The 23149-nt window shown below is 36.1% G+C and overlaps 1 protein-coding gene across 1 annotated transcript in view; it reads right to left on the bottom strand.

Annotated features, from left to right (window-relative positions):
* The window catches only part of TAF4B (TATA-box binding protein associated factor 4b), a 144776-nt gene that overhangs the window by 101530 nt on the left and 20097 nt on the right, over window positions 1-23149 (bottom strand). The window contains exons 2-7 of the mRNA XM_079109408.1: window positions 22846-22991; window positions 21755-21862; window positions 16657-16818; window positions 16436-16558; window positions 11756-11845; window positions 7405-8019 (exon numbers count right to left, since the gene is read on the bottom strand). Of these exons, the coding sequence (XP_078965534.1) occupies window positions 7405-8019; window positions 11756-11845; window positions 16436-16558; window positions 16657-16818; window positions 21755-21862; window positions 22846-22991 (1244 nt within the window). The remainder of the gene's footprint in view (window positions 1-7404; window positions 8020-11755; window positions 11846-16435; window positions 16559-16656; window positions 16819-21754; window positions 21863-22845; window positions 22992-23149) is intronic.

Below are 23149 nucleotides of genomic sequence, written 5' to 3'. Positions count from 1 at the left end.
ATCTATGCCCTGAACATTGGCTCATCCATGTACATCAAACAAATCCTTCTCAATTCCAGAAATCAAATAGACCACAACACAATAATACTAGGTGATTTTAAAACAACTCTCTCATCACTGGATAGATCTTCCAAACAAAAATTGAATAAAGAAACCACAGACCTCAATAACACAATCAACAAATTAGACTTAACAGACATATATAGAATATACCATCCAACAAAGAACGAATATGCATTCTTCTCAGCAGCACATGGATCCTTCTCTAAAATAGACCATATTTTATGCCACAAAGCTACTGTTAGCAAATACAAGAAGATATAGATACTACCTTGTATTTTATCAGATCATAATGGATTGAAATTAGAAATAAATGACAGAATAAAAAACAGAAACTTCTCCAATACCCGGAGATTAAATATATGCTATAATATGATGAATGGATAACAGAAGACATCAGGAGGGAAATAAAAAAATTCTTAGAAGTAAACGAGAACAAACACACATCATATCAAACTCTCTGGGACACTATGAAAGCAGTACTTAGAGGAAGATTTATTTCATGGAGCGCATTCAACAATAGAAGTAAAAATGAACAAATAAATGACTTAACACTACAGCTCAAAGCCCTAGAAAAAGAAGAGCAGACCAACACCAAAAGTAGTAGAAGAGAGGAAATAGTTAAAATCAGAGCCAAAATCAATGAAATTGAAAAAAAGAAACAATTGAAAAAATATACAAAATAAAGAGTTGGTTCTTTGAAATAATAAACAAAATTGATAAACCCTTAGCCACACTAACAAAGGGAAAGAGAGAGAAAACTCAAATTACTAAAATTCGGAATGAACAAGGAAATATCACTACAGACACTAGTGAAATACAAAACATAATTAGAAGCTATTTTGAAAATCTATACTCCAACAAACCAGAAAACCTCAAAGACATCAACAAGTTTCTAGAGACATATGAATTACCTAATCTGAACCCAGGAGGACATACAAAACTTAAATAAATCAATTTCAAACAATGAAATAGAAGAAGTCATCAAAAGCCTACCAACAAAGAAAAGTCTGGGACCAGAGGGGTTCTCAGCCGAGTTCTACAAAACCTTTTAAGAAGAGCTCATTCCAATACTCCTCAAAGTATTCCATGAAATAGAAGAGGAGGGAACCCTCCCAAACTCATTCTATGAAGCCAATATCACCCTGATACCTAAACCAGACAGAGACACATCGAGGAAAGAAAATTTCAGACCAATATCCTTAATGAACATCGACGCAAAAATTCGCAACAAAATTTTAGCAAATCGCATACAAAAATATATTAAAAAGATAGTGCACCACGATCAAGTGGGTTTTATCCCAGGGATGCAAGGTTGGTTCAACATCCGGAAATCAATAAATGTCATTCACCATATCAACAGACTAAAAGTTAAGAATCACATGGTTATTTCGATACATGCAGAAAAAGTGTTCGATAAAATACAGCATCCCTTCATGCTCAAAACAATAGAAAAAATTGGGGTAGTGGGAACATTCATTAACATTGTAAAGGCCAACTACGCTAAGCCCATGGCCAATATCATTCTAAATGGTGAAAAACTGAAAGCATTCCCCCTAAAAACTGGAACAAGGCAGGGATGCCCTCTTTCACCATTTCTATTCAACATCGTCCTTGAAACTCTAGCCTGAGCAATTAGACAAACCAAAGAAATTAAAGGGATATGAATAGGAAAAGAAGAACTCAAACTATTCCTGTTTGCTGATGATATGATTATATACTTAGAGGAACCCAGAAATTCCACCAGAAAACATTTAGAACTCATAAGTGAATTCAGTAAAGTAGCAGGTTATAACATCAATGCTCATAAATCCAATGCATTTTTATACATAAGTGATGAATCTTTGGAAAGAATAATTAGGAAAACTACCCCATTCACAATAGCCTAGAAAAAAATAAAATACTTGGGAATCAATCTAACAAAAGAGGTGAAAAACCTCTACAATGAGAACTACAGAACACTAAAGAAAGAAATTAAAGAAAACCTTAGAAGATGGAAAGATCTCCCATGTTCTTCGATAAGCAGAATTAATATTGTCAAAATGGCCATACTATCTAAAGTGCTATACAGATTCAATGCAATTCCAATTAAAATCCCAATGACGTACCTTACAGAAATAGAGCAAGCAATTATGAAATTCATCTGGAAGAATAAGAAACCCAGAATAGCTAAAGCAATCCTTAGCAGAAAGAGCTAAGCAGGGAGTATAGCAATACCAGATTTTCAACTCTACTACAAAGCAATAGTAACAAAAACAGCATGGTATTGGTACCGAAATAGACAGGTAGATCAATGGTACAGAATAGAGGACATGGACACAAACCCAAATAAATACAATTTTCTCATACGAGACAAAGGTGCCAAAAATATGCAATGGAGAAAAGAGAGCCTCTTCAACAAATGGTGCTGGGAAAACTGGAAATCCATATGCAACAGAATGAAATTAAACCCCTATCTCTCACCCTGCACAAAACTCAACTCAAAATGGATCAAGGACCTTGAAATCAGATCAGAGACCCTGCATCTTATAGAAGAAAAAGTAGGTCCAAATTTTCAACATGTCCGCTGAGGATCAGACTTCCTTAACAGGACTCCCATAGCACAAGAAATAAAAGCAAGAATCAATAACTGGGATAGATTCAAACTAAATCGCTTTCTCTCAGCAAAGGAAACTATCAGTAATGTGAGGAGAGAGCCTACAGAGTGGCTCTTCAGATGGAGCACTAATTTCCAGAATGTATAAAGAACTCAAAAAACTCTACACCAAGAATACAAATAACCCAATCAACAAATGGGCTAAGGAAATGAACAGACACTTCACAGAAGAAGATCTACAAGCAAACAGCAGATACATGAAAAAATGTCAACATCTTTAGTAATAAGAGAAATGCAAACCAAAACTACACTAAGATTCCATCTCACCCCAATTAGAATGGCGATTATCAAGAACACAAGCAACAATAGGTGTTGGTGAGGATGTGGGGAAAAAGGTACACTCATACATTGCTGGTGGGGCTGCAAATTAGTGCAGCCACTCTGGAAAGCAGTGTGGAGATTCCTTAGAAAACTTGAATGGAACCACCATTTGACCCAGCTATCCCACTCCTTGGCCTATACCCAAAGGACTTAAAATCAGCATACTACAGAGATACAGCCACATCAATGTTCATAGCTGCTCAATTCACAATAGCCAGACTGTGGAACCAACCTAGATGTCCTTCAATTGATGAATGGATAAAGAAACCATGATACACACACACACACACACACACACACACACACAATGGAATATTACTCAGCCATAAAGAATGATAAAATTACGGCACTTGCAGGCAAATGGATGAAATTGGAGAATATCATGCTAAGTGAGATAAGCCAATCTCAAAAAACCAAAGGATGAATGATCTCGCTGATAAGCGGATGATGACACATAATGGGGGGTGGGAGGGGTTAGGGTTAGAGTTAGGGTTAGGGTTAGGGAGGGGGCAAGAATGCAGGAAGGAAGGACTGTATAGAGGGAAAAGAGGGGTGGAGGGGTGGGGGGAGGGAAAAAATAACAGAATGAATCGAACAACATTACCCTATGTAAATTTATGATTACACAAATGGTATTCCTTTACTCCATTACAAACAGAGAAACAACATGTATCCCATTTGTTTACAATTAAAAAAAATACTATTTTTCTAAATTAGTTGCCTTGAAAGAATACCCTAGTTCTGTCCTCATAGCATTAACATACATAATGGTTTTTGTTCATTTATCCAAAGTAGATGTTATAAAATAAATTCACAAGGCATCCTCAATGACCTGTCACAGTGGATTTTGCCATTTTATAAAGGTAGGGATGAATACATATAACAAATCAAAGCTGAAATAAAGACCAATAAAGAAAGTAAAATTCACAATTTAATATATTGTGGAATATTAAAAATTTCACAACCTTTTAGGAATTAAAATATGAAGTAAAAATCCCTAAAATTTACCATCAAATTTTGTTATATTCTTTCTGTAATTTAAATGATTTCTAAGGTATAAGAAGTTAAACTCACAAAATGTAAATGCTGTCAAGATATTGTATTATCAGAGAGTTTTCTGTTTCAGGACATTCCAGAAACCCAGAAGCCCTTGCTGGAAGCATCATAACGAAAACCTAATGGCAAAGTCACAGGATTCCAGACCAAGATCAGCTTGCTAACTGCCACTGGAGAGATCACTTAGAATTTCTGGATTCTCAGTTTTCTCCAAATCTTTTCCTCATTATAAAAATTTTAAAATCCATTGCACATAAGCAATATGCTCTTAGAATTCTATGCAGCTAACAAAGTGTTTTTTCACCTTGGGGACCTATGTGCTACAGATTGTCAAAAATGATTAATTAGCATTGATTCAATTATCAGTTATGACCCATAAAAAGGATTTCAATTATGTTCAGTTCTGCCAAAAAGAGGCCTTCCCTTGGAGCAATTTTCTCTTGCAATGGTCCTCAAACCTGGTTTATCAGAGCAACGTTTAAGAATCACTGATTCTAAAAATGTTGTTTTGGAAGAAGAGGCAAGAACAACTCCTGGACCAACCAAAGCCACACAGTGCTGCATCCCTATAGCAAGTGCTTACATCCTGCTGTCATCACCACCAATCCCCAAGAGACAGGCTGAAGGGGATGCTAAAGGAGATAACGTCAAGTTGAAGAATGAACCACAGAGAAGACCCACAAGGTTATCTGCTAAACCTGCAGCTTCAGAGCCAGAGCTCAAGCCTAAAAAGGCCCTGCAACGAAGGGAGAGAAGGTACCCAGAAGAAAAAGTGAAAACCTGATGTGGGCAAGGATGGAAATAACTGCAGAAAATGAGGATGCCTTAGAACAGGCACAGAAACTGACGGTGCCAGGGACACTGAGTGAAGTGTGTGCATTTTTAATAATGATGTATACTTCTGGTGAAGTATAAACCGTTTAAAATACCATTTTTTATCAAGTTTTGTAAAAATGCAGAACTTTGTTTTGCTTTTTTTAAAAGCTGTATTATTAGCACGCGATATGTTAGGGTTTAGATGTGAGGTGTTCCCCAAAAGCTCGTGTGTGAGACAATGCTGGAGGATTTAGAGGTGAAATGATTGGGTTATGAGAGCATTAAATAAGTGTATTAATCCGCTGATAGGAATTAACTGAGTGGTAACTGCAGGCAGGTAGGGTGTGGTTGTAGGGCGTAGGTCATTGGGGTGTGCCTTCGGAATATGTTTTATGTATGGTGCAGATAGCTTTCTGCTTCTTCGTGGCCATGTCCTGAGCTGCATTCCTCCACCACACTCTTTTGCCATGATGTTCTGCCTCACCTTGGGCCCCAAGAATGGAGCTAGACTGAGACCTCTCAAAACATGAGCCTCAAAATAAACTTTTCCTCCTCTAAGTGTTCTTGTCAGATCTTTTGGTAGTAGCAGCAAAAAAGCTGACTAACACAGAACACTTCATTGTTTTGGGAGAAGGAATGTATGTCACTAATAGAATGTTTCCAAAACTGGGTTGCTGTAGGGAAAAGATCTTTCCCTACCAGTTTTGAGAGGCTTCCTCTTGGCTCCCAGGAGGAGGGATTCCCTAATATTGGCACATATAGCCACCATGGCACAAATGCCTTGTGGTATGGAAAAACAAATTCATCTTTATGCCCTCCTCTCCCTCTCTGCTATCAGCATACACTTTACTCCCTGGAAACCAGAGACTTGTTGGGAGCTGATCCCCCCAAAATTGGTTTTAGCAATATGTCAGGCAATCTGAACTTTCCAGTGACATCATAAAAGAGCAGTAGTTTCTTTTCTAAATTAATGATCTTCAGATTGATAATTTTCCTTTTTTCATTTCCTGAAAGTCAGGATTAAATGTAAAATTCCAATCCTCACTCTTAAACTTTCCCTATTCAGAACATCAGATGACGACTTCATTGGGTTTTATGGTGGCAGTTCACCTAAGAAAGGAATTTGAATGTTGCTGTATACTCTTAACAACTGCCCACCCATTTCCTACCTGAAATACTTCATGTTTTTGAAAATAATCTTTAATAAGGCTGGATACAATAGGGCTTGGAAAAAATTTAAAATGTTGTTCTGAGATTAAGTTCAAGCAAACAGAAATCTTGCATTACAGGTGTATTTCTCCATTTGAAAATCAGACCCAGAATAAGAAGGGTTAAGTAATTTCCTGTACATGAATCTCATGGCTCACATGGTCTTATAAAACTTGTCTTTTCCTGAATAAAGCAGAACATTCTAAGTATCAACTAATCAATAAACTACTTAAATTTCCTTCTTCCACCTAAGAACCTCCCAATTTACCAAATTTAAGAAAAAATACTACTTTTTATCTGTCCACCTCACGTCTTACTCTCCCCTCAGCACTTTTTTGGAAAAAAGAAATGTTATCATGCTATCACCTGTTTAAAACCCTCCCCCAAATATTTAACCACAAAACAAAACAAAGAGAGAGTATAAAACAACTAACCTAGGCACTTAAACTATTACAATATAATGAACAACCACAAAAAGCTGGAGAACAGCTGGATGCAGTGGCACATGCCTGTTATCCCAGCGGCTCAGGAGGCTCAGGCAGGAGGATTTTAAGTTCAAAGCCAGCCTCAGCAATTTAGCGAGATGCTAAGTAACAAAGCAAGACCCTATCTCCAAATAAAATATTTTTAAAAAGGGCTGGGGACATGGCTCAGTGGTTTAGTGCTCCTGGGTCCAATCCCTGGTACAAAAAGTAAAATAAAATAAAGCTGAAGAACTGTTCTAGATTTAAAAAATAAGGAATCTACATTGTGTATAATCATAGAAATGAAAAGTTGTACCCCATTTGTGCACAATGAATCAAAATGCAGTCTGTAAAAACAAAAATAATAATAATAATTTAAAAATAAAATCAGCAAAAAAATTTAAAAGTAATAATTGAATGTAATAAGGAATTCTTCATTAGAAGCAAGAACAGGAAAAAAATAGACTGAAATAACACTACTGGGACAAGTGGGAAATACTGTACCAATATTAATATCTCATGTATGACAATACGAACAGGTGATGTTTAAAAACATCCTTTTTGTTAAGAGACAGTATGCTGGGGAATGCACTGTCACAACTTCTGCAGCCAATTCTCAAATGATTCAGGAAAAAAAAAAAATGCATGTTTTTGTGCATGTGACTACAGACAGGAAGATGAAGCAAATGAGATTAAAAAATTAACAACTGTCAAATTTGGTAGGAAATACAGTCTTGCCAGTTTTTTACTAGTCTTGCCAATTTTCTGAATGCCTGAAATGTTCCAAATACATAACTGAGGAAGAAATGAAATTTTACTCACTAGTTGCTTGACTTTAACTGCCTGTGGAACACCAGTAGGCTGGGAAAGAAGGGTGCCCGGCTGGGCAAGTTTGATTTGGACTGGAGTGCCAATGACAGGTTTGTCAGGTGTGGTCCCAGCAGAAGAGATGACAGGTTTCACAGATGGAAGACAAAGAGCTGCAGCTGAAGTTTCTCCAAAAGTTACTGATGGAAGAGCCAGAGTTACTGCTGCTCCAGAGACAACTGGTTTCTCGGGTTGAAGTGAGACTGTTGTTACTGTATTTGGTACTGAAGTCACAAGTGGTTTTGAAGTCTGAAGCAAAACAGTTCCAGCTGTTGTTCCTCCTGGTACAGAAGCTGGACCCACAGAATGTAGTGTCACAACTCCAGTTTTTGCACCCCCTGGACAAGCAAGTGGATTCAGAGCTTGCACAGACACAGTTCTAGGTGCTGTTGTTCCAGAAACAATGATGGGCTTTTCAGACTGGACTGAAGAAATTGTAGTTGTCACCACAGGAGGTGTTGCTATTGTGGTACAGGTAGTAATGACCACCTCACCAGAAGTCTGCTGAACACACTGCTGAATGAAGCTCTGGGAATTAGGCAGAAGTTGTCGTAAGGCAGTAACACTCTTCTGGAAACATGAGGATAAAGAAGTAAAACACTGAAAACAAGTAAACTCCAATTTTTTTCTCTTATCTTTACAACATAAAGCAAATCAAAAGCATATCAAGTGTTTCAGTTGAGGAAACCTGATATCACTTATTTTATCCAATCAGTATATAAGATACAATCAATATAAAACCTAAAAATGTTTTATTTTTCAATATGAAATTATCTTGTATCAGATTAAACTTATTCGGATACCTCAATTATCAATTTGGTAAAATATAACACTATCCATGACCAGTATAACTCCACATCATGTACAATCACAAGAATGGGAAATTATACTCCACAAATGTATGATATATCAAAATACATTCTACTGTCATGTATAACTAAAATGAATAAAAAATTTAACACTATCATACTTCTCTGTATTCATCAAAACCCCTTAAAAGATTATTACTGACTACAAATGATCACTACTACCTATACATTTACAATGTAGTAGAATCTATTGTTAAATAACTTCCAAACTCTGGATAGAAATTGTCTTTACATCAAAATAGAGCTAATATAAACAGATTTTTAAGATCTAAAACAATTTTCTTAATTGAGTTAGCATATTTTCTGACAAAATTTTGAGTCAAGTGTTTGTCTTTGTATCTTTTACTAAAAGAACAAAGGCAATTCAAATTAAGAACTTGTAGATTTTGTCTTTTCACTCCTGGGATTTTTGTTTGTACAATTAAAAAAAAGATTCAAAAGTAGAAAAATGGTAGGTTATCATGAGTTGTTTGATAAGACTTCCTTATTGTGACACCTAAAATTCAGTCAACTGCTGCTTATGAAGAGTTAGAAACAATGGAAGTACTCAGAGAATAAAATTAAAAAGCCAAAAATAAGCCAGGCAGAGTGGCAGGCGCCTATAATCCCAGCAATTTGGGAGGCTGAGGGAGGAGGATTTCAACTCTGAGGTCAGCCTCAGCAACTTAGTAAGACCCTGTCTCGAAATTAAAAATAAACAAGGACTGGGGATACAGTTCAGTGGTTAAGTGCCCCTGGGTTTAATCCCCAGTACCAATAAATAAATAAATAAATAAAAGCAGTCTACACACACACACACACACACACACACACACACACACACACAGAGATAAGAGTAACAAAGGAAAGCAGAAAATCCTTCAAAATCTTTTTTCCAAAATATAAAAAAGGCAGGAAACAAACAGCAGAAATACATGAAAAAATGATTTAAGTAAGTTTAAACTGGGACTCAACCAGAGATTCTCAGAAAAATATAACTGGAAAGAAATATTAAAATAATGAGAGATACAATGTAAATAGATATTTTAATTAATTATCTCTTCATTACCTGGCCAGAGTTAAACTAAATTGTTGATTCCCTCATCCCTATATAACACCCAACCCCCAAAAGCTCTCAGGGATGAGGGGGAAAAAGTCCTCAATAAGAGTCTTAGGATTAATAGATTCTTAAAAGATGGATCCAAAGTGCAAATCCTTCAAGGTAATATTTATAACTTACAGGCAGTATTATCTAGCAAGAGGTCTACATTCTAGAACTATGAGTGTGATAGAAAAATGTTAGTCAATTTAAATGGTCCTCTCTAAAATGGAAACTACTATCTAGCACCTATTCTCCAAGAGTGTTACAAAAACTAAGTGTAAGCAACAAAAATTATATGTATTATATCCAGCAGAGCATCTGTTATGATTTGGAATTTTTTTTTTTTAAGGAGAATGGGTTTACTGGGGATTGAATCCAGAGGTGACTACTGAGCCACATACTTAGTCTTTTAAATTTTTTATTTTGAAACAGTCTTGCTTAAGTTGCTGAGGCTGGCCTCAGACATGCAATGCAATCCTCCTGCCTCGATCTCCCAAGCTGCTGGGATTACAGGTGTGTTCTACTATGTCTGGCTGTTTGGGATGTTGAGTGTCCCTGAAAGCCCATGTGTTAAAGACCTGGTCCCCAGTATGGTGCTACTGAAAGGCTACAGAAAGTTTAAGAGGTGGGACCTAGTATTTGGGTTACTGGAGTCATGCCCCAAAGGGGATTGTGGGGCCTTAGTCTCTTTCTCTTCCTTCTTTTCATCACAGAGCCATGAAGTTAGCAGTTTCACTCTCCCCATGTGCTTCTGACACTATGTTTGACACTATGTTCTGCCTCGACCAAGAGCCAAAGCAATGGGACCAGCTGATCATAGACTGGAACCTCTAAAACAGAGACAAACTGTTTCTCTTCAAAAGTTTATTATCTCAGGTATTTGTTATAGTAATAGATGGCTGACTAACAACATCTGTCACACAGTAGATGGACACTAATTTTCCTTCTCCCTCACAGTGTAAACAGTAAGTACAAAACACAGATATCCTCAAGAGAGTGAGTCATCATGGTGAAATACAGTACCTAGAGCTAAAGACCTTTGTAATGAAAGGGACTCAGGAAGAAATGTCTCTAATTTCTCAATTAAGTGGGCAAAGGGGTCATAGAGAAAAAGGGCAAGAGCCATTTCACAAATAGCCCATCATCTTTTTAAACAAATTTATCCAATCCCAGTTATGGACTCTAGAAGTATAAAAGACAAATCTCTTTCATATAGATGTGCTTAAAATATGTTCTGATCCTTCAACTTAATTTCCCTAGATCAAGTCATCTCTGGCTAATACACTCTTGGTCTCTTTAGTCACACTTCATATCACATGATTTATCCCCTCCTAATCAATTTGGTTACCTACTCAAATACTTTCGGGTGTTTAAATATCTTTATGAAAATGGAATGCTCCCATCTTCCTTTCCATTCTTCTTTCCTGAAGCAACGAAAGGGGTTTTGACTATGAAGCCTCCTTCATATCCCCTAGACAATAAACCCAAAATTTTCAAAAGGCAACTGCTTATTCTATTATGTCAAAATTTATGGGATGAGTCAGGTTTGGTGGTGCATACCTATAATCCCAGCAAGCTGGGAGGCTAAGGCAGGAGGATCAGAAGCTCATGGACACCCTCAACAATTTGGCAAGGACCTAACCAACTTAGCAACATCTTATTTCAAAATAAAAAAATAAAGAGAGGCCAGGTGCAGTGGCACACGCCTGTAATTCCAGTGGCTCAGGAGGCTGAGGCAGAGGAGAGTCGTGAGTACAAAACCAGTCTCAGCAACTTACTGAGGTCCTAAGCAACTCAGCAAGACCCTATCTCTAAGTAAAACATTAAAAAGGGCTTGGGATGTGGTTAGTAGTAAAGTGCCCCCTGGTTCAATTAGTACCAAAAAAAAAAAAAAAAAAAAAAAAAAATGACTTTTGGTTCACTATAGCCATGGGGTCTTTAATTCCATTTTAGCTTCTGAATATAAATGGAATATTTTTAAGTGTGCAAAAATAAGCTCTTGTTATTCAAACTACTACTCTTTAAATTCTACACACTTTGATAAATCATAAGCTATGCCTAACAATATGAATTTTTTAAATTATAACTTTCCCACCAAATTTGGCACTATTATTGTATATTACTGTACAATCATTAAGCAATATCTAGTTATGTTCATGAATACAATATTACTCCTGTTTTCTCAAAATGGTCAAGTGGAAATAAAACTATGAATGAGCCTAACAGTTTACAAAAGTGCTAAAGCTCCTCCCACATTGTTAGTATCTTCACACTGAATTACTGTCATATTGAATATACAGATTTCAAATTATTTTAAAGAAATCTAACCTAATTTCTTCAAAGAATATGACTCTACCTTAAGAAAAGGAACTAGATGAGGCTGAGGTGAAGACTTCAGTTCAACATACAGTTTCCTTGTAAATTCTTCTGCTTCAATTTTTGCATCCTAAGAAATGGGAGAAAAAAAAACACTAAGGTTTATAAATATTTCAAAAGAGGCAAAACTAGGGCTGGTGATTACACAACTGTAGTCCCAGTTACTCATAAAGCTGAGAAAGGAGGACCACTTGAGCACAGGAGTTTCAGGTCAGCCTCAACAGCGCAAGACCCTTTCTCTTCAAGAGAAATTTAATTTAATTTAAAAATAAAAGAAGCAAGCATTGGGTACATGTAGTTCAGTGCTACGGTGCTTGGCTGCATGCAAGGGTCCCTAGGTTTTATCCTCAGCAATGCAAAATTAAATAAAGAAAGGAGGCAAAACTTTGAAGCTTTTCACAAGTGGTAAAGTCCATCATTACATGGGAGCATTATTTTTTCATTGACCAGAGAAATTAGTAAACATAAATAATAGAAATGTATATTCAAAGAGAATACAATGAAGGAATGATTTTTCCCCCCATTGGGGAAAATAAGTGAGAGAAGAGCTACACTATTACACCTTTCAAGAACAATTAAGAAGTGAAGATACAGGAGTTTCTTAGGGTAGAAAAGAAGAAGTTATTTGGGGGACTTGGCAGTTTTTTGTTTTCATAATTATTAATCACCTTAATCAAGCTAAGATTATAACTTTGGAGTACTATCGAGTCCATAATAGCTGTACCATAGAACTTAGAAATACTTATTTATACCCAAAGCACTTCAGAGATTGATAATACTGAAATTATTTTTACATTAATACTAATTTTTTTTGCCTTTTCCACTGTGTTAAAATTTGCCCTAATGGTGTAAAAGCAAAAAATGTAAAACTAATGGGAAGAAGCAACAGCAAAGTGAAACAGTTGCTATCATATTTTACACTGCTGAGCATTTATAGTTAAGAAAAAAATTATGCCCATTTCATTTTAAAACATTCTTGATGTAGTAAAAATTAATATTACTAAATCCAACTCTTCAGTAGACAGACATCATTTTAATACTATAGACAACAAAATGGGGGTAAAGGACTTCTGCAGATCAAAGAAATATGCTCAAGGAAAAGTAGTTTGTCACTGCTAACTAAATTAGAAGCTTTTTCCTATTTTTGCTAGAATGACAAAACAACTGTGGTTATTCAGATTTGGGTATTTGGAAGACATTTTCTCAAAAACAAATAAAACTAATTCTGTTTCTGCAAGGAAAATAACTGATAATATTTGTTGGTAATGATAAAAATTAAAGCTCCCATGCCAAAATAATAATTTTGGAAAAATATATAACCACTACTCCTAGCCTGATAGCTTCCCAGAACTAAAAATAAATAAATAAACCTTCTGACAAGCTCATTTTGGAAATTAATGAGCATGTTATTTTGATATCTTAAATAAAACATGTGAAAACATTTTTAAACTCAATTAGTCAACATTTTCCAAGTGACCAATGCATGTTATTACAAAAACCACACAAGTAAGAGAACAATTATTCTCTAAATACTCCACAAAATGACACATCATAAAGTAGAGTAAACGTAGAAGCAGGCATGAGAATCCAACTGCCTTCTCTTAAGTCAGAGATTAAAGAGATTTATGAAATGAAAAACTGATATTTTTCTCAATTGTTTTGGAAACTACAGTTTTCATTTAAATGTTATTTATGTGAATATATAAAGGTTTTTTTTTTTTAAATAAATATAATTTTGAAACATTCCTCAGTTTTACCTTCAGGTCCACAAAAAAATAAAATCCCTTGAGGAGGGCTCAGTTTTTAAAAACATACAGGCATCCTGCTGGGTGTAGTGCCACATACCTATAATCCCAGCAACTAGGGAGGCTGAGACAGGTGGATCTCAAGTTCGGTGTCAGCCTCAGCAACTTGGTAAGGCTCTAAGCAACTTATTGAGACCTCATATCAAAAAAATTAAAAGGGTTGGGATGTGGTTTACTGTCAAAGTGTGTCTGAGTTCAATCCTCAGTACCCTCGCAAAAAAAAAAAAAAAAAAAAAAGAATATACAGGTATCCTGAGCCAAATTGTTTGAGAATTGTTGATCTGAAGCTATCTGAAGCTAGAAAGGATATTTGCTTAACTCCTAACTGTTGTTATCTATCCATAAGAGTCACACAAATCTTTTGTACTTAGAAATATTAAAACATTTTACAGGATCTATGTTCCTTTTCATCATGACTATCTGACATTTCATTTCAGAGAAACAAGTCATATCCACTTTCAAAACTAAAATACTTTTAAAAGGAAAGAGCAAAAAGCCTAACAAACGTTTACTTTTTTACAAACGCACTCAAAATCATCTAAATTATAAACCTGTTCATATGACTTAAAATTTTAAATATCTAAAATTAAAATACCTTTCCAACAAGAAAACTAATTTCAAATACACTCTATTTTTCATACCTTATAGGAAGTATTTTTAAAAGTCATAAAGAAGATATCTGAATAAACTATGCATAAGCATAGTTTATAAATAATTAATAAATAATTTCCTGGACAACATTTGAAATAAATGTCTTCCACTGGGAAAAAGTAACCAGATTTATACACTAAATATACAAAAATACTAATTATATGATCAGAGAAAACTGTAAATTATGAACAGTTTAGAAATTCAAAATAATGTTTGCCTGTTACATTTCCAGCATATGTCTTAAGCACAAATGAAATATCTGCTGATTTCTACCTCACCCTATAGTTTATGGAGTATTTTAAAGAGGATATAAAAGATCAAGGATGTGTAATATGGTGGTTAAAAGACACCTGGCACTTGTAGAAACTTCAGAGATGATTCCATTTACTCTGCTCATCTTATAAGGAAACTGAGGACTGAAAAATTTAACTAACTTCCACGAGTCCTAGAGTTTTTGGTGTTTGGAAATATGAGACAGGAATTTCATTATTAGCAATAGCTGGCTTTCTGGCTCTCTGCAATTCTAATAACAATTTCCATGTCACTTTGGTAGCACATATACTAAAAGTGGAATAATACAGAGATTAGCATGGCTCCTGTGCAAGAATGACATGCAAATTGTGAAGCATTCTATATAACAAAAAAGATTTTTTTTTTTCCCTAATGGACCAAATAGTCAACTTTCTCTCCAAGGACTTTTTTTAAGAGAAGGGAAACAAGGCTGGTATATATGTAATAAATAATATGTATTCAAAATATCATGTTATATATCTTAGATATATACACAAAAAGAAAAGCAAATTAAGAAAAGGAAAGCAGCTGGCAGGGGCGTCCCAAGACTGTAATCCCAGCAGCTTGGGAGGCTGAGGCAGGAGGATTGCAAGTTTAAGGCCAGCCTCAGCAACTTAGCGAGGCCCTAAGCAACTTAGTGAAACCTTATCTCAAAATAAAACAATTTTAAAAAGGGCTGGGGATGTGGCTCAGTGGTTAAGTGCCTCTAGGTTTAATCCCTGGTACAAAAAAAAAAAAAAGGAAAGAAAGAAAGAAAAGAAATGTAAATAATTTGTCAAAATTTTATCATCATTACAAAGCCTTCAAGAAACAAAACCAACCCTCCCATCCTCTTCTGCCATCTTTCCTTGCCACCATGTGGTGTGCATGAATGTCCAGGCCAATGCTCTCAAGAGCATCAACAATGCCAACTTTAGGTAATGCTCCAAAGTTACTGTGCAGTTTCTGTGACAATGAAGCATGCTTACATTGGCAAATTTGAAATCACTGATGATGAGAGCTGGGAAAATTTTTGTGAACCTCACAGGCAGATTGAACAAGTATCGAGTGATCAGCCCCAGATCTGATGTGCAGCTCAAAGAACTAGAAAAATGGCAGAATAATCTGCTCCCATTCTGTCAGTTTGGTTTCATTCTACTGACAACCCCAGCTGGTATCAGGACCATGAAGAAGCAAGACAAAAACTTTTTCACACAGGAGGGAAAAATCCTGGGATTCTTTTGCTAAAACAAGTACAAATAAAATGCTTCAATGAACTCTGCTCCTAAAAAAAAAGCAGCAGCAGCAAAACCAAAGTTCACCAAGTAGTAATTTTAAAATAACCTCATTAAAAATATAGAGAGAGGGCTGGGGATTTAGCTCAGTTGGTAGAGTGCTTGCCTTACAAACATGAGGCCCTGGGTTCAATCCACAACACCACAAAAAAAAAAAAAAAAAAATAGAGAGGGGGGGGGTGCTGGAGTTATGGCTCTGTGGTAGCACACTCGCCTAGCATACGTGAAGCCCTGGGTTTGATCCTCAGCACCACATAAAAATAAAATAAAGGTACTGTGTCCACCAACAACTAAGAAAAAAAAAATTTATATATATAGAGCCAGGCACACTGGTGCATGCCTGTAATCCCAACAGCTAGGGAGGTTGAGGCAGGAGAATCATGCATTCAAAGCCAGCCTTGGCAACTGAGTGAGGCCCTAGGTAACTCAGCAAGACCCTGTCTCTAAATAAAATATTTAACAAAAGGTTGGGGATGTGGCGTAGTGTTTAAGTACCTCTGGGTTCAATTCCTGGTACCACAAAAAAAAGACAGAGAGAGAACGTGCACGAGCAAGCGCACATGCAATAGAATACTTCCCATTTAAAACATGGTCAATGGATTCTTAGAAATCTTGCAAGATTTTATAGGATTAACTTACCAAAAGTTGTTCCACCAGCTTCTTCACATTCTGCCCCATTTCTGGAGACTGTGATCCACTGCATGCTAGTTTTATTAACATTGCCAGGAAGTTTTTACATTTCTTCACGTTTTCTAGCATTGTCTACATATGGAAAAATAATCACAATTGTTAGCTAGCAATCAGGATTCAAGAACACTAGTAAGGAACTATATTGATGCAAGGTGCAAGTGAGAGCTCACCGGAGAAAGATCAGTCTGAGCAGCTGCTGAGTTCTCTGCTTTGAGATTAGATTCATTTGAGGGGGTAGATGATGATCCCAAACTTGAAGGCTTCAAGGAAGATACAGTATTTGACGGCTTTACAGGAGTAACTGTGACAACATTGGTTGGCACAGACACAGACTGAAATTAAATTTATATGTATTTAGAAATGTATTACTATGACACTTTGGTGGGTATCTCACTCCACCCTTAACAGACTACAAATGAATCCTGGCATCTTTGCTTTCATGTGATGCTCTAACAGTCAAAGGCAATGTAATGAAATTGGAAGAGCTCTCAATTCTAGCAAAACTGGGTTACATTCTCATCTACCTTCCTACTTTTCATTACCACCTACTACAACATTAAATACAGGCAAGTTATTCTCCTAATCCCAATTACTATTAGCAAAAAAAGACAATAATGGTACTTACTCTTCTAGGGTTGTCTGAAAAATGCAATACAAGTCTTTAAAAAATATTATTAATGCTTCTTCCAAAGTATTTGAAAAAGCAAGTCTTTCTACAAAAACAAAGAATTTCCTGTCCTGTAATTTTCTTTTTCTTAAGTATAAAGCAGAATGATCTACTTATTATCTTATATTCAGATATACTGCTTTTATGTAGATATTAGAGTAAGCATAAAAAATATTTTAAAAATGTGATATTTTCACATTGAAAAAAATTTATTTTTTCTATACTGTATCAAAATGAAGTGTGACTCTAGCACCACCTTCAGGACAAAAATTTTAATAAAAGAAATCACAAATTGGGTAATAACACATTTAAATAAACCAACTGCTTTCTTTTAACAACAAACATTAAAAGTTACATTGAATAAGAAAAGCTTGAGCAGAGGGGAAAGAATATAATTTCATAATTCACACAAAAAACTGAATATTTCATCATCATTTTAAATGGTTGTATTCTACAGGCATACAACATAGAAAGGTCAGGTTGCTATCATCCTCTACGGAATTTCTTTCTATAATAGTCAAGATAGCTCAATCTGAATGTACACCATAATTTTGCATTTTGGAAAGGCTGGCATGTATGTAAGATAAGAATGTTTTGAGGGTAAAAATGAGAGATTTAAAACACTGATCAATGATGATGACAGAACTAATGATATAATGGTGAAAAGAGATGAAAATAAAAATTACAAATTAATTAGTATAATTTTATTAAACATTAGAGAAAGCCTCACAGGCAACATCAGAAATGAAGTCTCCCTCCTATTCACACCCTTAGTTCTGCAATCCAGGGACAATTACTGTGCAGTTTCTTCTACAAATTTTCTAATTAACATTTAGGTTTACAAATAGTAAGAAAGACTGTTTCTTCAGAGTCTACCTTATAATCAGGCATAAACTCTCTGTAATACTAAATTTATGAAATTGTCCCTAGCATCACAATAAAAACACAAAAGTATAATCTGGAATTTTAGCTACTGATTATGATGGCCTTTGATGATTGATGGGAAATGCTCCTCAGGGAAGTACTGTACCTCTACCTTATGAAACAAAATAAGGTCAAATGAAATCAGTTCAGTAAAAGTGTCCTACTATTTGTGAGCAGAAGTACTTAAGGCATTTTACTTCCTTGTCAATAATTCATCCTTTCTCCATGCTATAGTTTGGATCATAAATGTTCCTAAAGAACCCACATGTTAAAAAGTTGGTCCCTAACCTATGGTGCTATAGGAAGATGGTAGAATCTTGAGAGAGAGATCCTATTGGGAGGACTTCCAGCCACTTGGAATGTGCCCTTGAAGGGAATACTTTCTTCCTTTTTCCTCCTCATTTTGCTTCCTTGCCATGAGGTGAACAGGCCTGTGCTGTCACATACTTCTGCCATGATATACTGCACAATTAGCCATGGACTGAAACCTCCAAAACTGTGAGTCAAAATAAATATTTCTTCTTTTAAATTTGATTTATCTCAGGTATTCATTACAATAATGGAAAGCTGACTAGCACACCCAAGAACAAATCTGTCCTTAATAATCCTTTCTAATATAGCTACTACCTATACTAGATACATGTACCTTCTATGCCAATGTCACCTATTAAGGGGCACAGTGAAGTATATATATATAATCCTGGTTGTCTCATCATAGTGTTGGATAGATGTTCTTAAACTCAATCATAACTCTATCTTAGACTCAATATTCTATGTCAACCAAGGATATTTCCATTCTTTGCAAGACTGGATTACACTGATTAGGCAGGTAGAATATATGTGATCTGTGTGAAAATCAGTCATGCATACAGCTAGTAAAATGAACTGTATACAAATTTAGCAGACCAAACTACATTTCAAGGAGGGTCATTTTCTGTACCTGTCTGAGGTTTGTTCATATTTAATTAGAAATGCTAATTCCAAATAAAATCATTTGCACATTAACATTATGACAATGAGCCAATTATAGCTTCATCTTTAAATATAACATAAAATTGAACATTGAAGGATGGGTGTGGTGGCACATGCCTGTAATCCCCAGTGCCTCAGAAGGCTGAGGCAGAAGGGTCGCAAGGTCAAAGTCAACTTCAGCAACTGAGCAAGCCCTAGCAACTCAGCAAGACCTATCACAAAATACAAAATAAAAAGGGCCAAGAGTGGTTCAATGGTTAAGCACCTCTGGGTTCAATCCCCAGTGTCAAAAAAAAAAAAAAAACCACTAAAGATTTCAAACTACTTTTTGTGTTATATTTACTATAGTAGGACATGATATTTTGAACAAATACTGATACTTAGTAATAGGAAATACATACTTTCAAAATTTCTTAGCACACAGTGGAGTCCTCCTTATAGTAAAGCAAACGTGACATTGGTCCTGGAATCAGGGGATTCACTGATTACTTCATACACGGCATGACCCAGAAGCTGCCAGCCTAATGAAGTATTACAACAGTCTGTAGAAGACACAGGTAAAGCACCATCTCCAAGGCAATACTTCTTAAGGATGGGATTCCATTCTCCAAGACTCAGCACATTCATTGAATCAAACATTTCTACATGGGACTAACACATGGATCAAGGAACCTGGGAGGAATGGCACTTTCCATTTCTGCCCACAAACTCCCACTACAGGACCTGGTACTGCACCTGAGCACTGCAGGTACCTTGTGTCCAGGGATCAACAGGAAAGGGAGGAGTCATTACCTTGGTAAAGGAGGTAAGCAAGGTTGCTATCACACAATAGAGGCTACTACTATTTGAACGTACCCTCCAAACCATGTTGAAATTTAGTTACTAATGACAGTACTTAAGAGGTGATTAGGGCATGAGGGCTTTGTAAATGTTATCATAGGAGTGGGTAGGTTATCTAGGGAGAGAGTTCCAGATAAAAGGATAAATTTGGGGTGAGGCTACTGATGGAGCCCCAGTTCATCAATGAGTTACTCCTCAAAGATAAGGCAGAGAAGACTGAGGAGAAGCTACGTGAGACCTTGTCAGAGAGACTCTGAAATCTGACGGAGATGTTCCCTGAGAGGATATGGTCCACAGTGAAAGCCACTTTTGATCTTTCCCTCTTTGTGGCTCAATAAATGCACAGGGTTTCCAAGGTAGCCTTGTGGACTGGGACCACTTTCTTTATGATCCTGGTTCTTCCTGTCGTCTCTGAGACTGAGACATTGCAAATGGAGCAAGAGCAGCAATGGCGGCAGCAGCAGATATTCCTAGGGCCTAACACAAGGCTGTCAGGAGGAAGGTGAGGGGCCTTTACCTTCATTTCCTGGAAACAGCTATATCATTACTCCTATATTTGACCTGTCTTGTTGAAAGAAATGTGAAATTCAATTGTGTTTGGACTGCTGATTACTTAGTAGGGTTTTCTTTTCTTTTTTTAAACTTTGGCACACAGATCTAAACCTGGTAGGAAGAATTCTCCCTTAATGGTCACGTGAAGAGACTCCCAATTTGCATACTGTCCTATTTCTTTTGTCCTCACTCTGATATCAGAGTACAACTATATAGATGATTATTGCAGTGGCTACCCTATCCTTTCCAGTAAATTGCTCCTAACTGGAAGATCTCCTCACTACCCCACAATAAGGAAGAAACTCATGCCCCATAATGGGAGGGAAGGATCCCTGACCATTAATGACTTTTTTTCTTGTAAAGAATGAAGATGTTGGGAAGGGACATGCACATAATGTAAAAGTGAAAAAGTGCATTACTTCTGTTCTGTAAAGAACCAAGAATTTCAATGCATATTGGAGAAAAAAGGAGGCTGACTGCAGCTTCAGTCACAAAATGGGGTCAATGAGGGTTATGAAGAACAAAGCAGACAAGTCTACATGAACTTTTGTTCCACTGCTTCAGTTAGTTTTAGGCTGCAGCTGATAGTTCATCCCATTAACCTATCTTCTTTGTTTCCACAAGGAAAGGAGGAAACCCAGAAGAATCCCAGAACAGTTGGTCTCTGACATGTATACTTGACTGCTTCTCCACCTGGAAGTACATCCAAGTGATGTAAAAGTGGACTATGATGAACCATCACAAGGAAACACTAGTACTGTTCTATCTAGCTGCTGGGAATGCAACTGGACAGCTTCCACCTGACAGATCCATCAGGTTTCCCTCTGCTACAGAGAAATACCTTGTTTAAAAGTACAACTTTCAGTGAGTCCACATCCAATGACAAATCCCAGGGCAGGAAGTAAGGCCCAGCCAGCCATATTGGCCCATACTGGAATAATGCTGATAAGCAGCATAAGCTCCAAAGTTTTCCACCAAATTGACTGAGGCTTCATTGGGTATACATCTAGCTTACACTCACTCTCCTTCCCTTTCACAAGTATTAATCCCTAATAAAGATCTCATACACCAAATTCTCTCAGCACCTGCTTCTAGAGACTATGACACAAGATTATTAGGTGAATTTGTATTAATACATTTAATAAAAATGTATCCCAAAAATATACATTTTCTTGTTTCCTACACCTCCAACAGTTCCCAGTTTGATATGTGTCATTGTATGTTAATGAATTGCCCTCTTTGATGTCACAAAGTCAACAACTTACACATACAATAGGAACAAGCCAAATAATAAAGATAAGAGAACAACTTACTTGTACTGAGGAAGGGTTTGAACCAGTGGTTGCCACAGTAGTTCCTATCTGAGCCAACTTTTTAACAGGTGCCACAGCCACTTTCTTGATTAACTGAGAGCTAGAATTCTTGGAGGTGAGGAACAAGATAACACAAAGTCATCAGTGTAAGTAATTTAAAATCAATATTATGAAGAAGGGCTGGGGATATAGCTCAGTTGGTAGAGTACCTGCCCTGCACACAAGGCCCTGGGTTCAATTCTAGCACCATCAAAAAATATATATATACATAATATATATAATATATATTATATATATATAAAACATACACATAATATGAAGAACATTAGAACACTTTACCATAGCAAATTTGTTATAACTGAATTTATAACCTTATGGTTTTATACACATCCTATACTACAAACCTAACTGATCAGCCAGGCATGGTGGTGCATGCCTGTAATTCCAGCAACTCGGGGATGATGCAGGAGGATCAAAAGTTCAAGATCAGCCTCAGTAACTCTGGAAGGCCCTAAGTGACTTAGTGAGACCCTGTCTCAAAATAAAATTAAGGTCTGGGGATGTAGCTCAGCAGTAAAGCACTGAGATGGTTCAATTCCCAGTACCCCTGCCGGCCAAGAAAAGGATTGTCATACCAAATAGGCTTCAGTTACATAGAAGGATTACCAAGTATTTAAAATAAGTCATTTCCTAATAATGCAAAACTAAATGAAATGTTATAGATTTCTATATTTTTAACAATAATATCTGTAAGGTATGGATAAAAATGAATATCATAAATAGCAATCTTACTATTTCACAAGTTAAAATTGAAGCAGATGGTTATTTTCTTTCAAGATGTAAAATGTCCTTTGAACATACCCTTTGAGGATTATAAAATCTTTTGAGTATGAAGATTAAATGTTCATTATTTTAACAGCCATCAAATGACAAAAACCAAAAAATCTTGATTAAATTAGCATATTCAAAGAAAGGTGTATAATTTAAAAAGTTGAGTAGAATCATCTCAAATTATTTTCACTGGTAAGCATAGACACATCATATGAAATGAAGATAACATGGGGGAAAGGAAGAAGTTTAAGATATATTACCGGCATTGTGCAGATTTTAACTGTTTGAGCATTTGTTGGTACTACGGGCCTTGTGGCTATGTTACTTGTGGTCTCAGCTCTTGTTATGGCTTGCTGAGGAGACACCAACATCAACTGACCACTGTTACTTTTGATCAAAACTGTTCCTATAGTTAAAAAAAAAAAAAAGACCAGTTATTTAAAAAATAAAATATAACCATCATATTGCCCTCTCCATTTCAACACTATAAATGCTCTGATAAGTGCTTCGTACATAATAAATTCCATATCCACTAATTATTCAACAAAAAAAGGTAAAATGTTT

The sequence above is a fragment of the Sciurus vulgaris genome, assembly GCF_902686455.1.
Source record: "Sciurus vulgaris genome assembly, chromosome: 13".
Taxonomy (NCBI): Eukaryota; Metazoa; Chordata; class Mammalia; order Rodentia; family Sciuridae; genus Sciurus; species Sciurus vulgaris.
The sequence above is the reverse complement of the archived record's forward strand: the minus strand, read 5'-3'. Positions and strand labels throughout refer to the sequence as shown.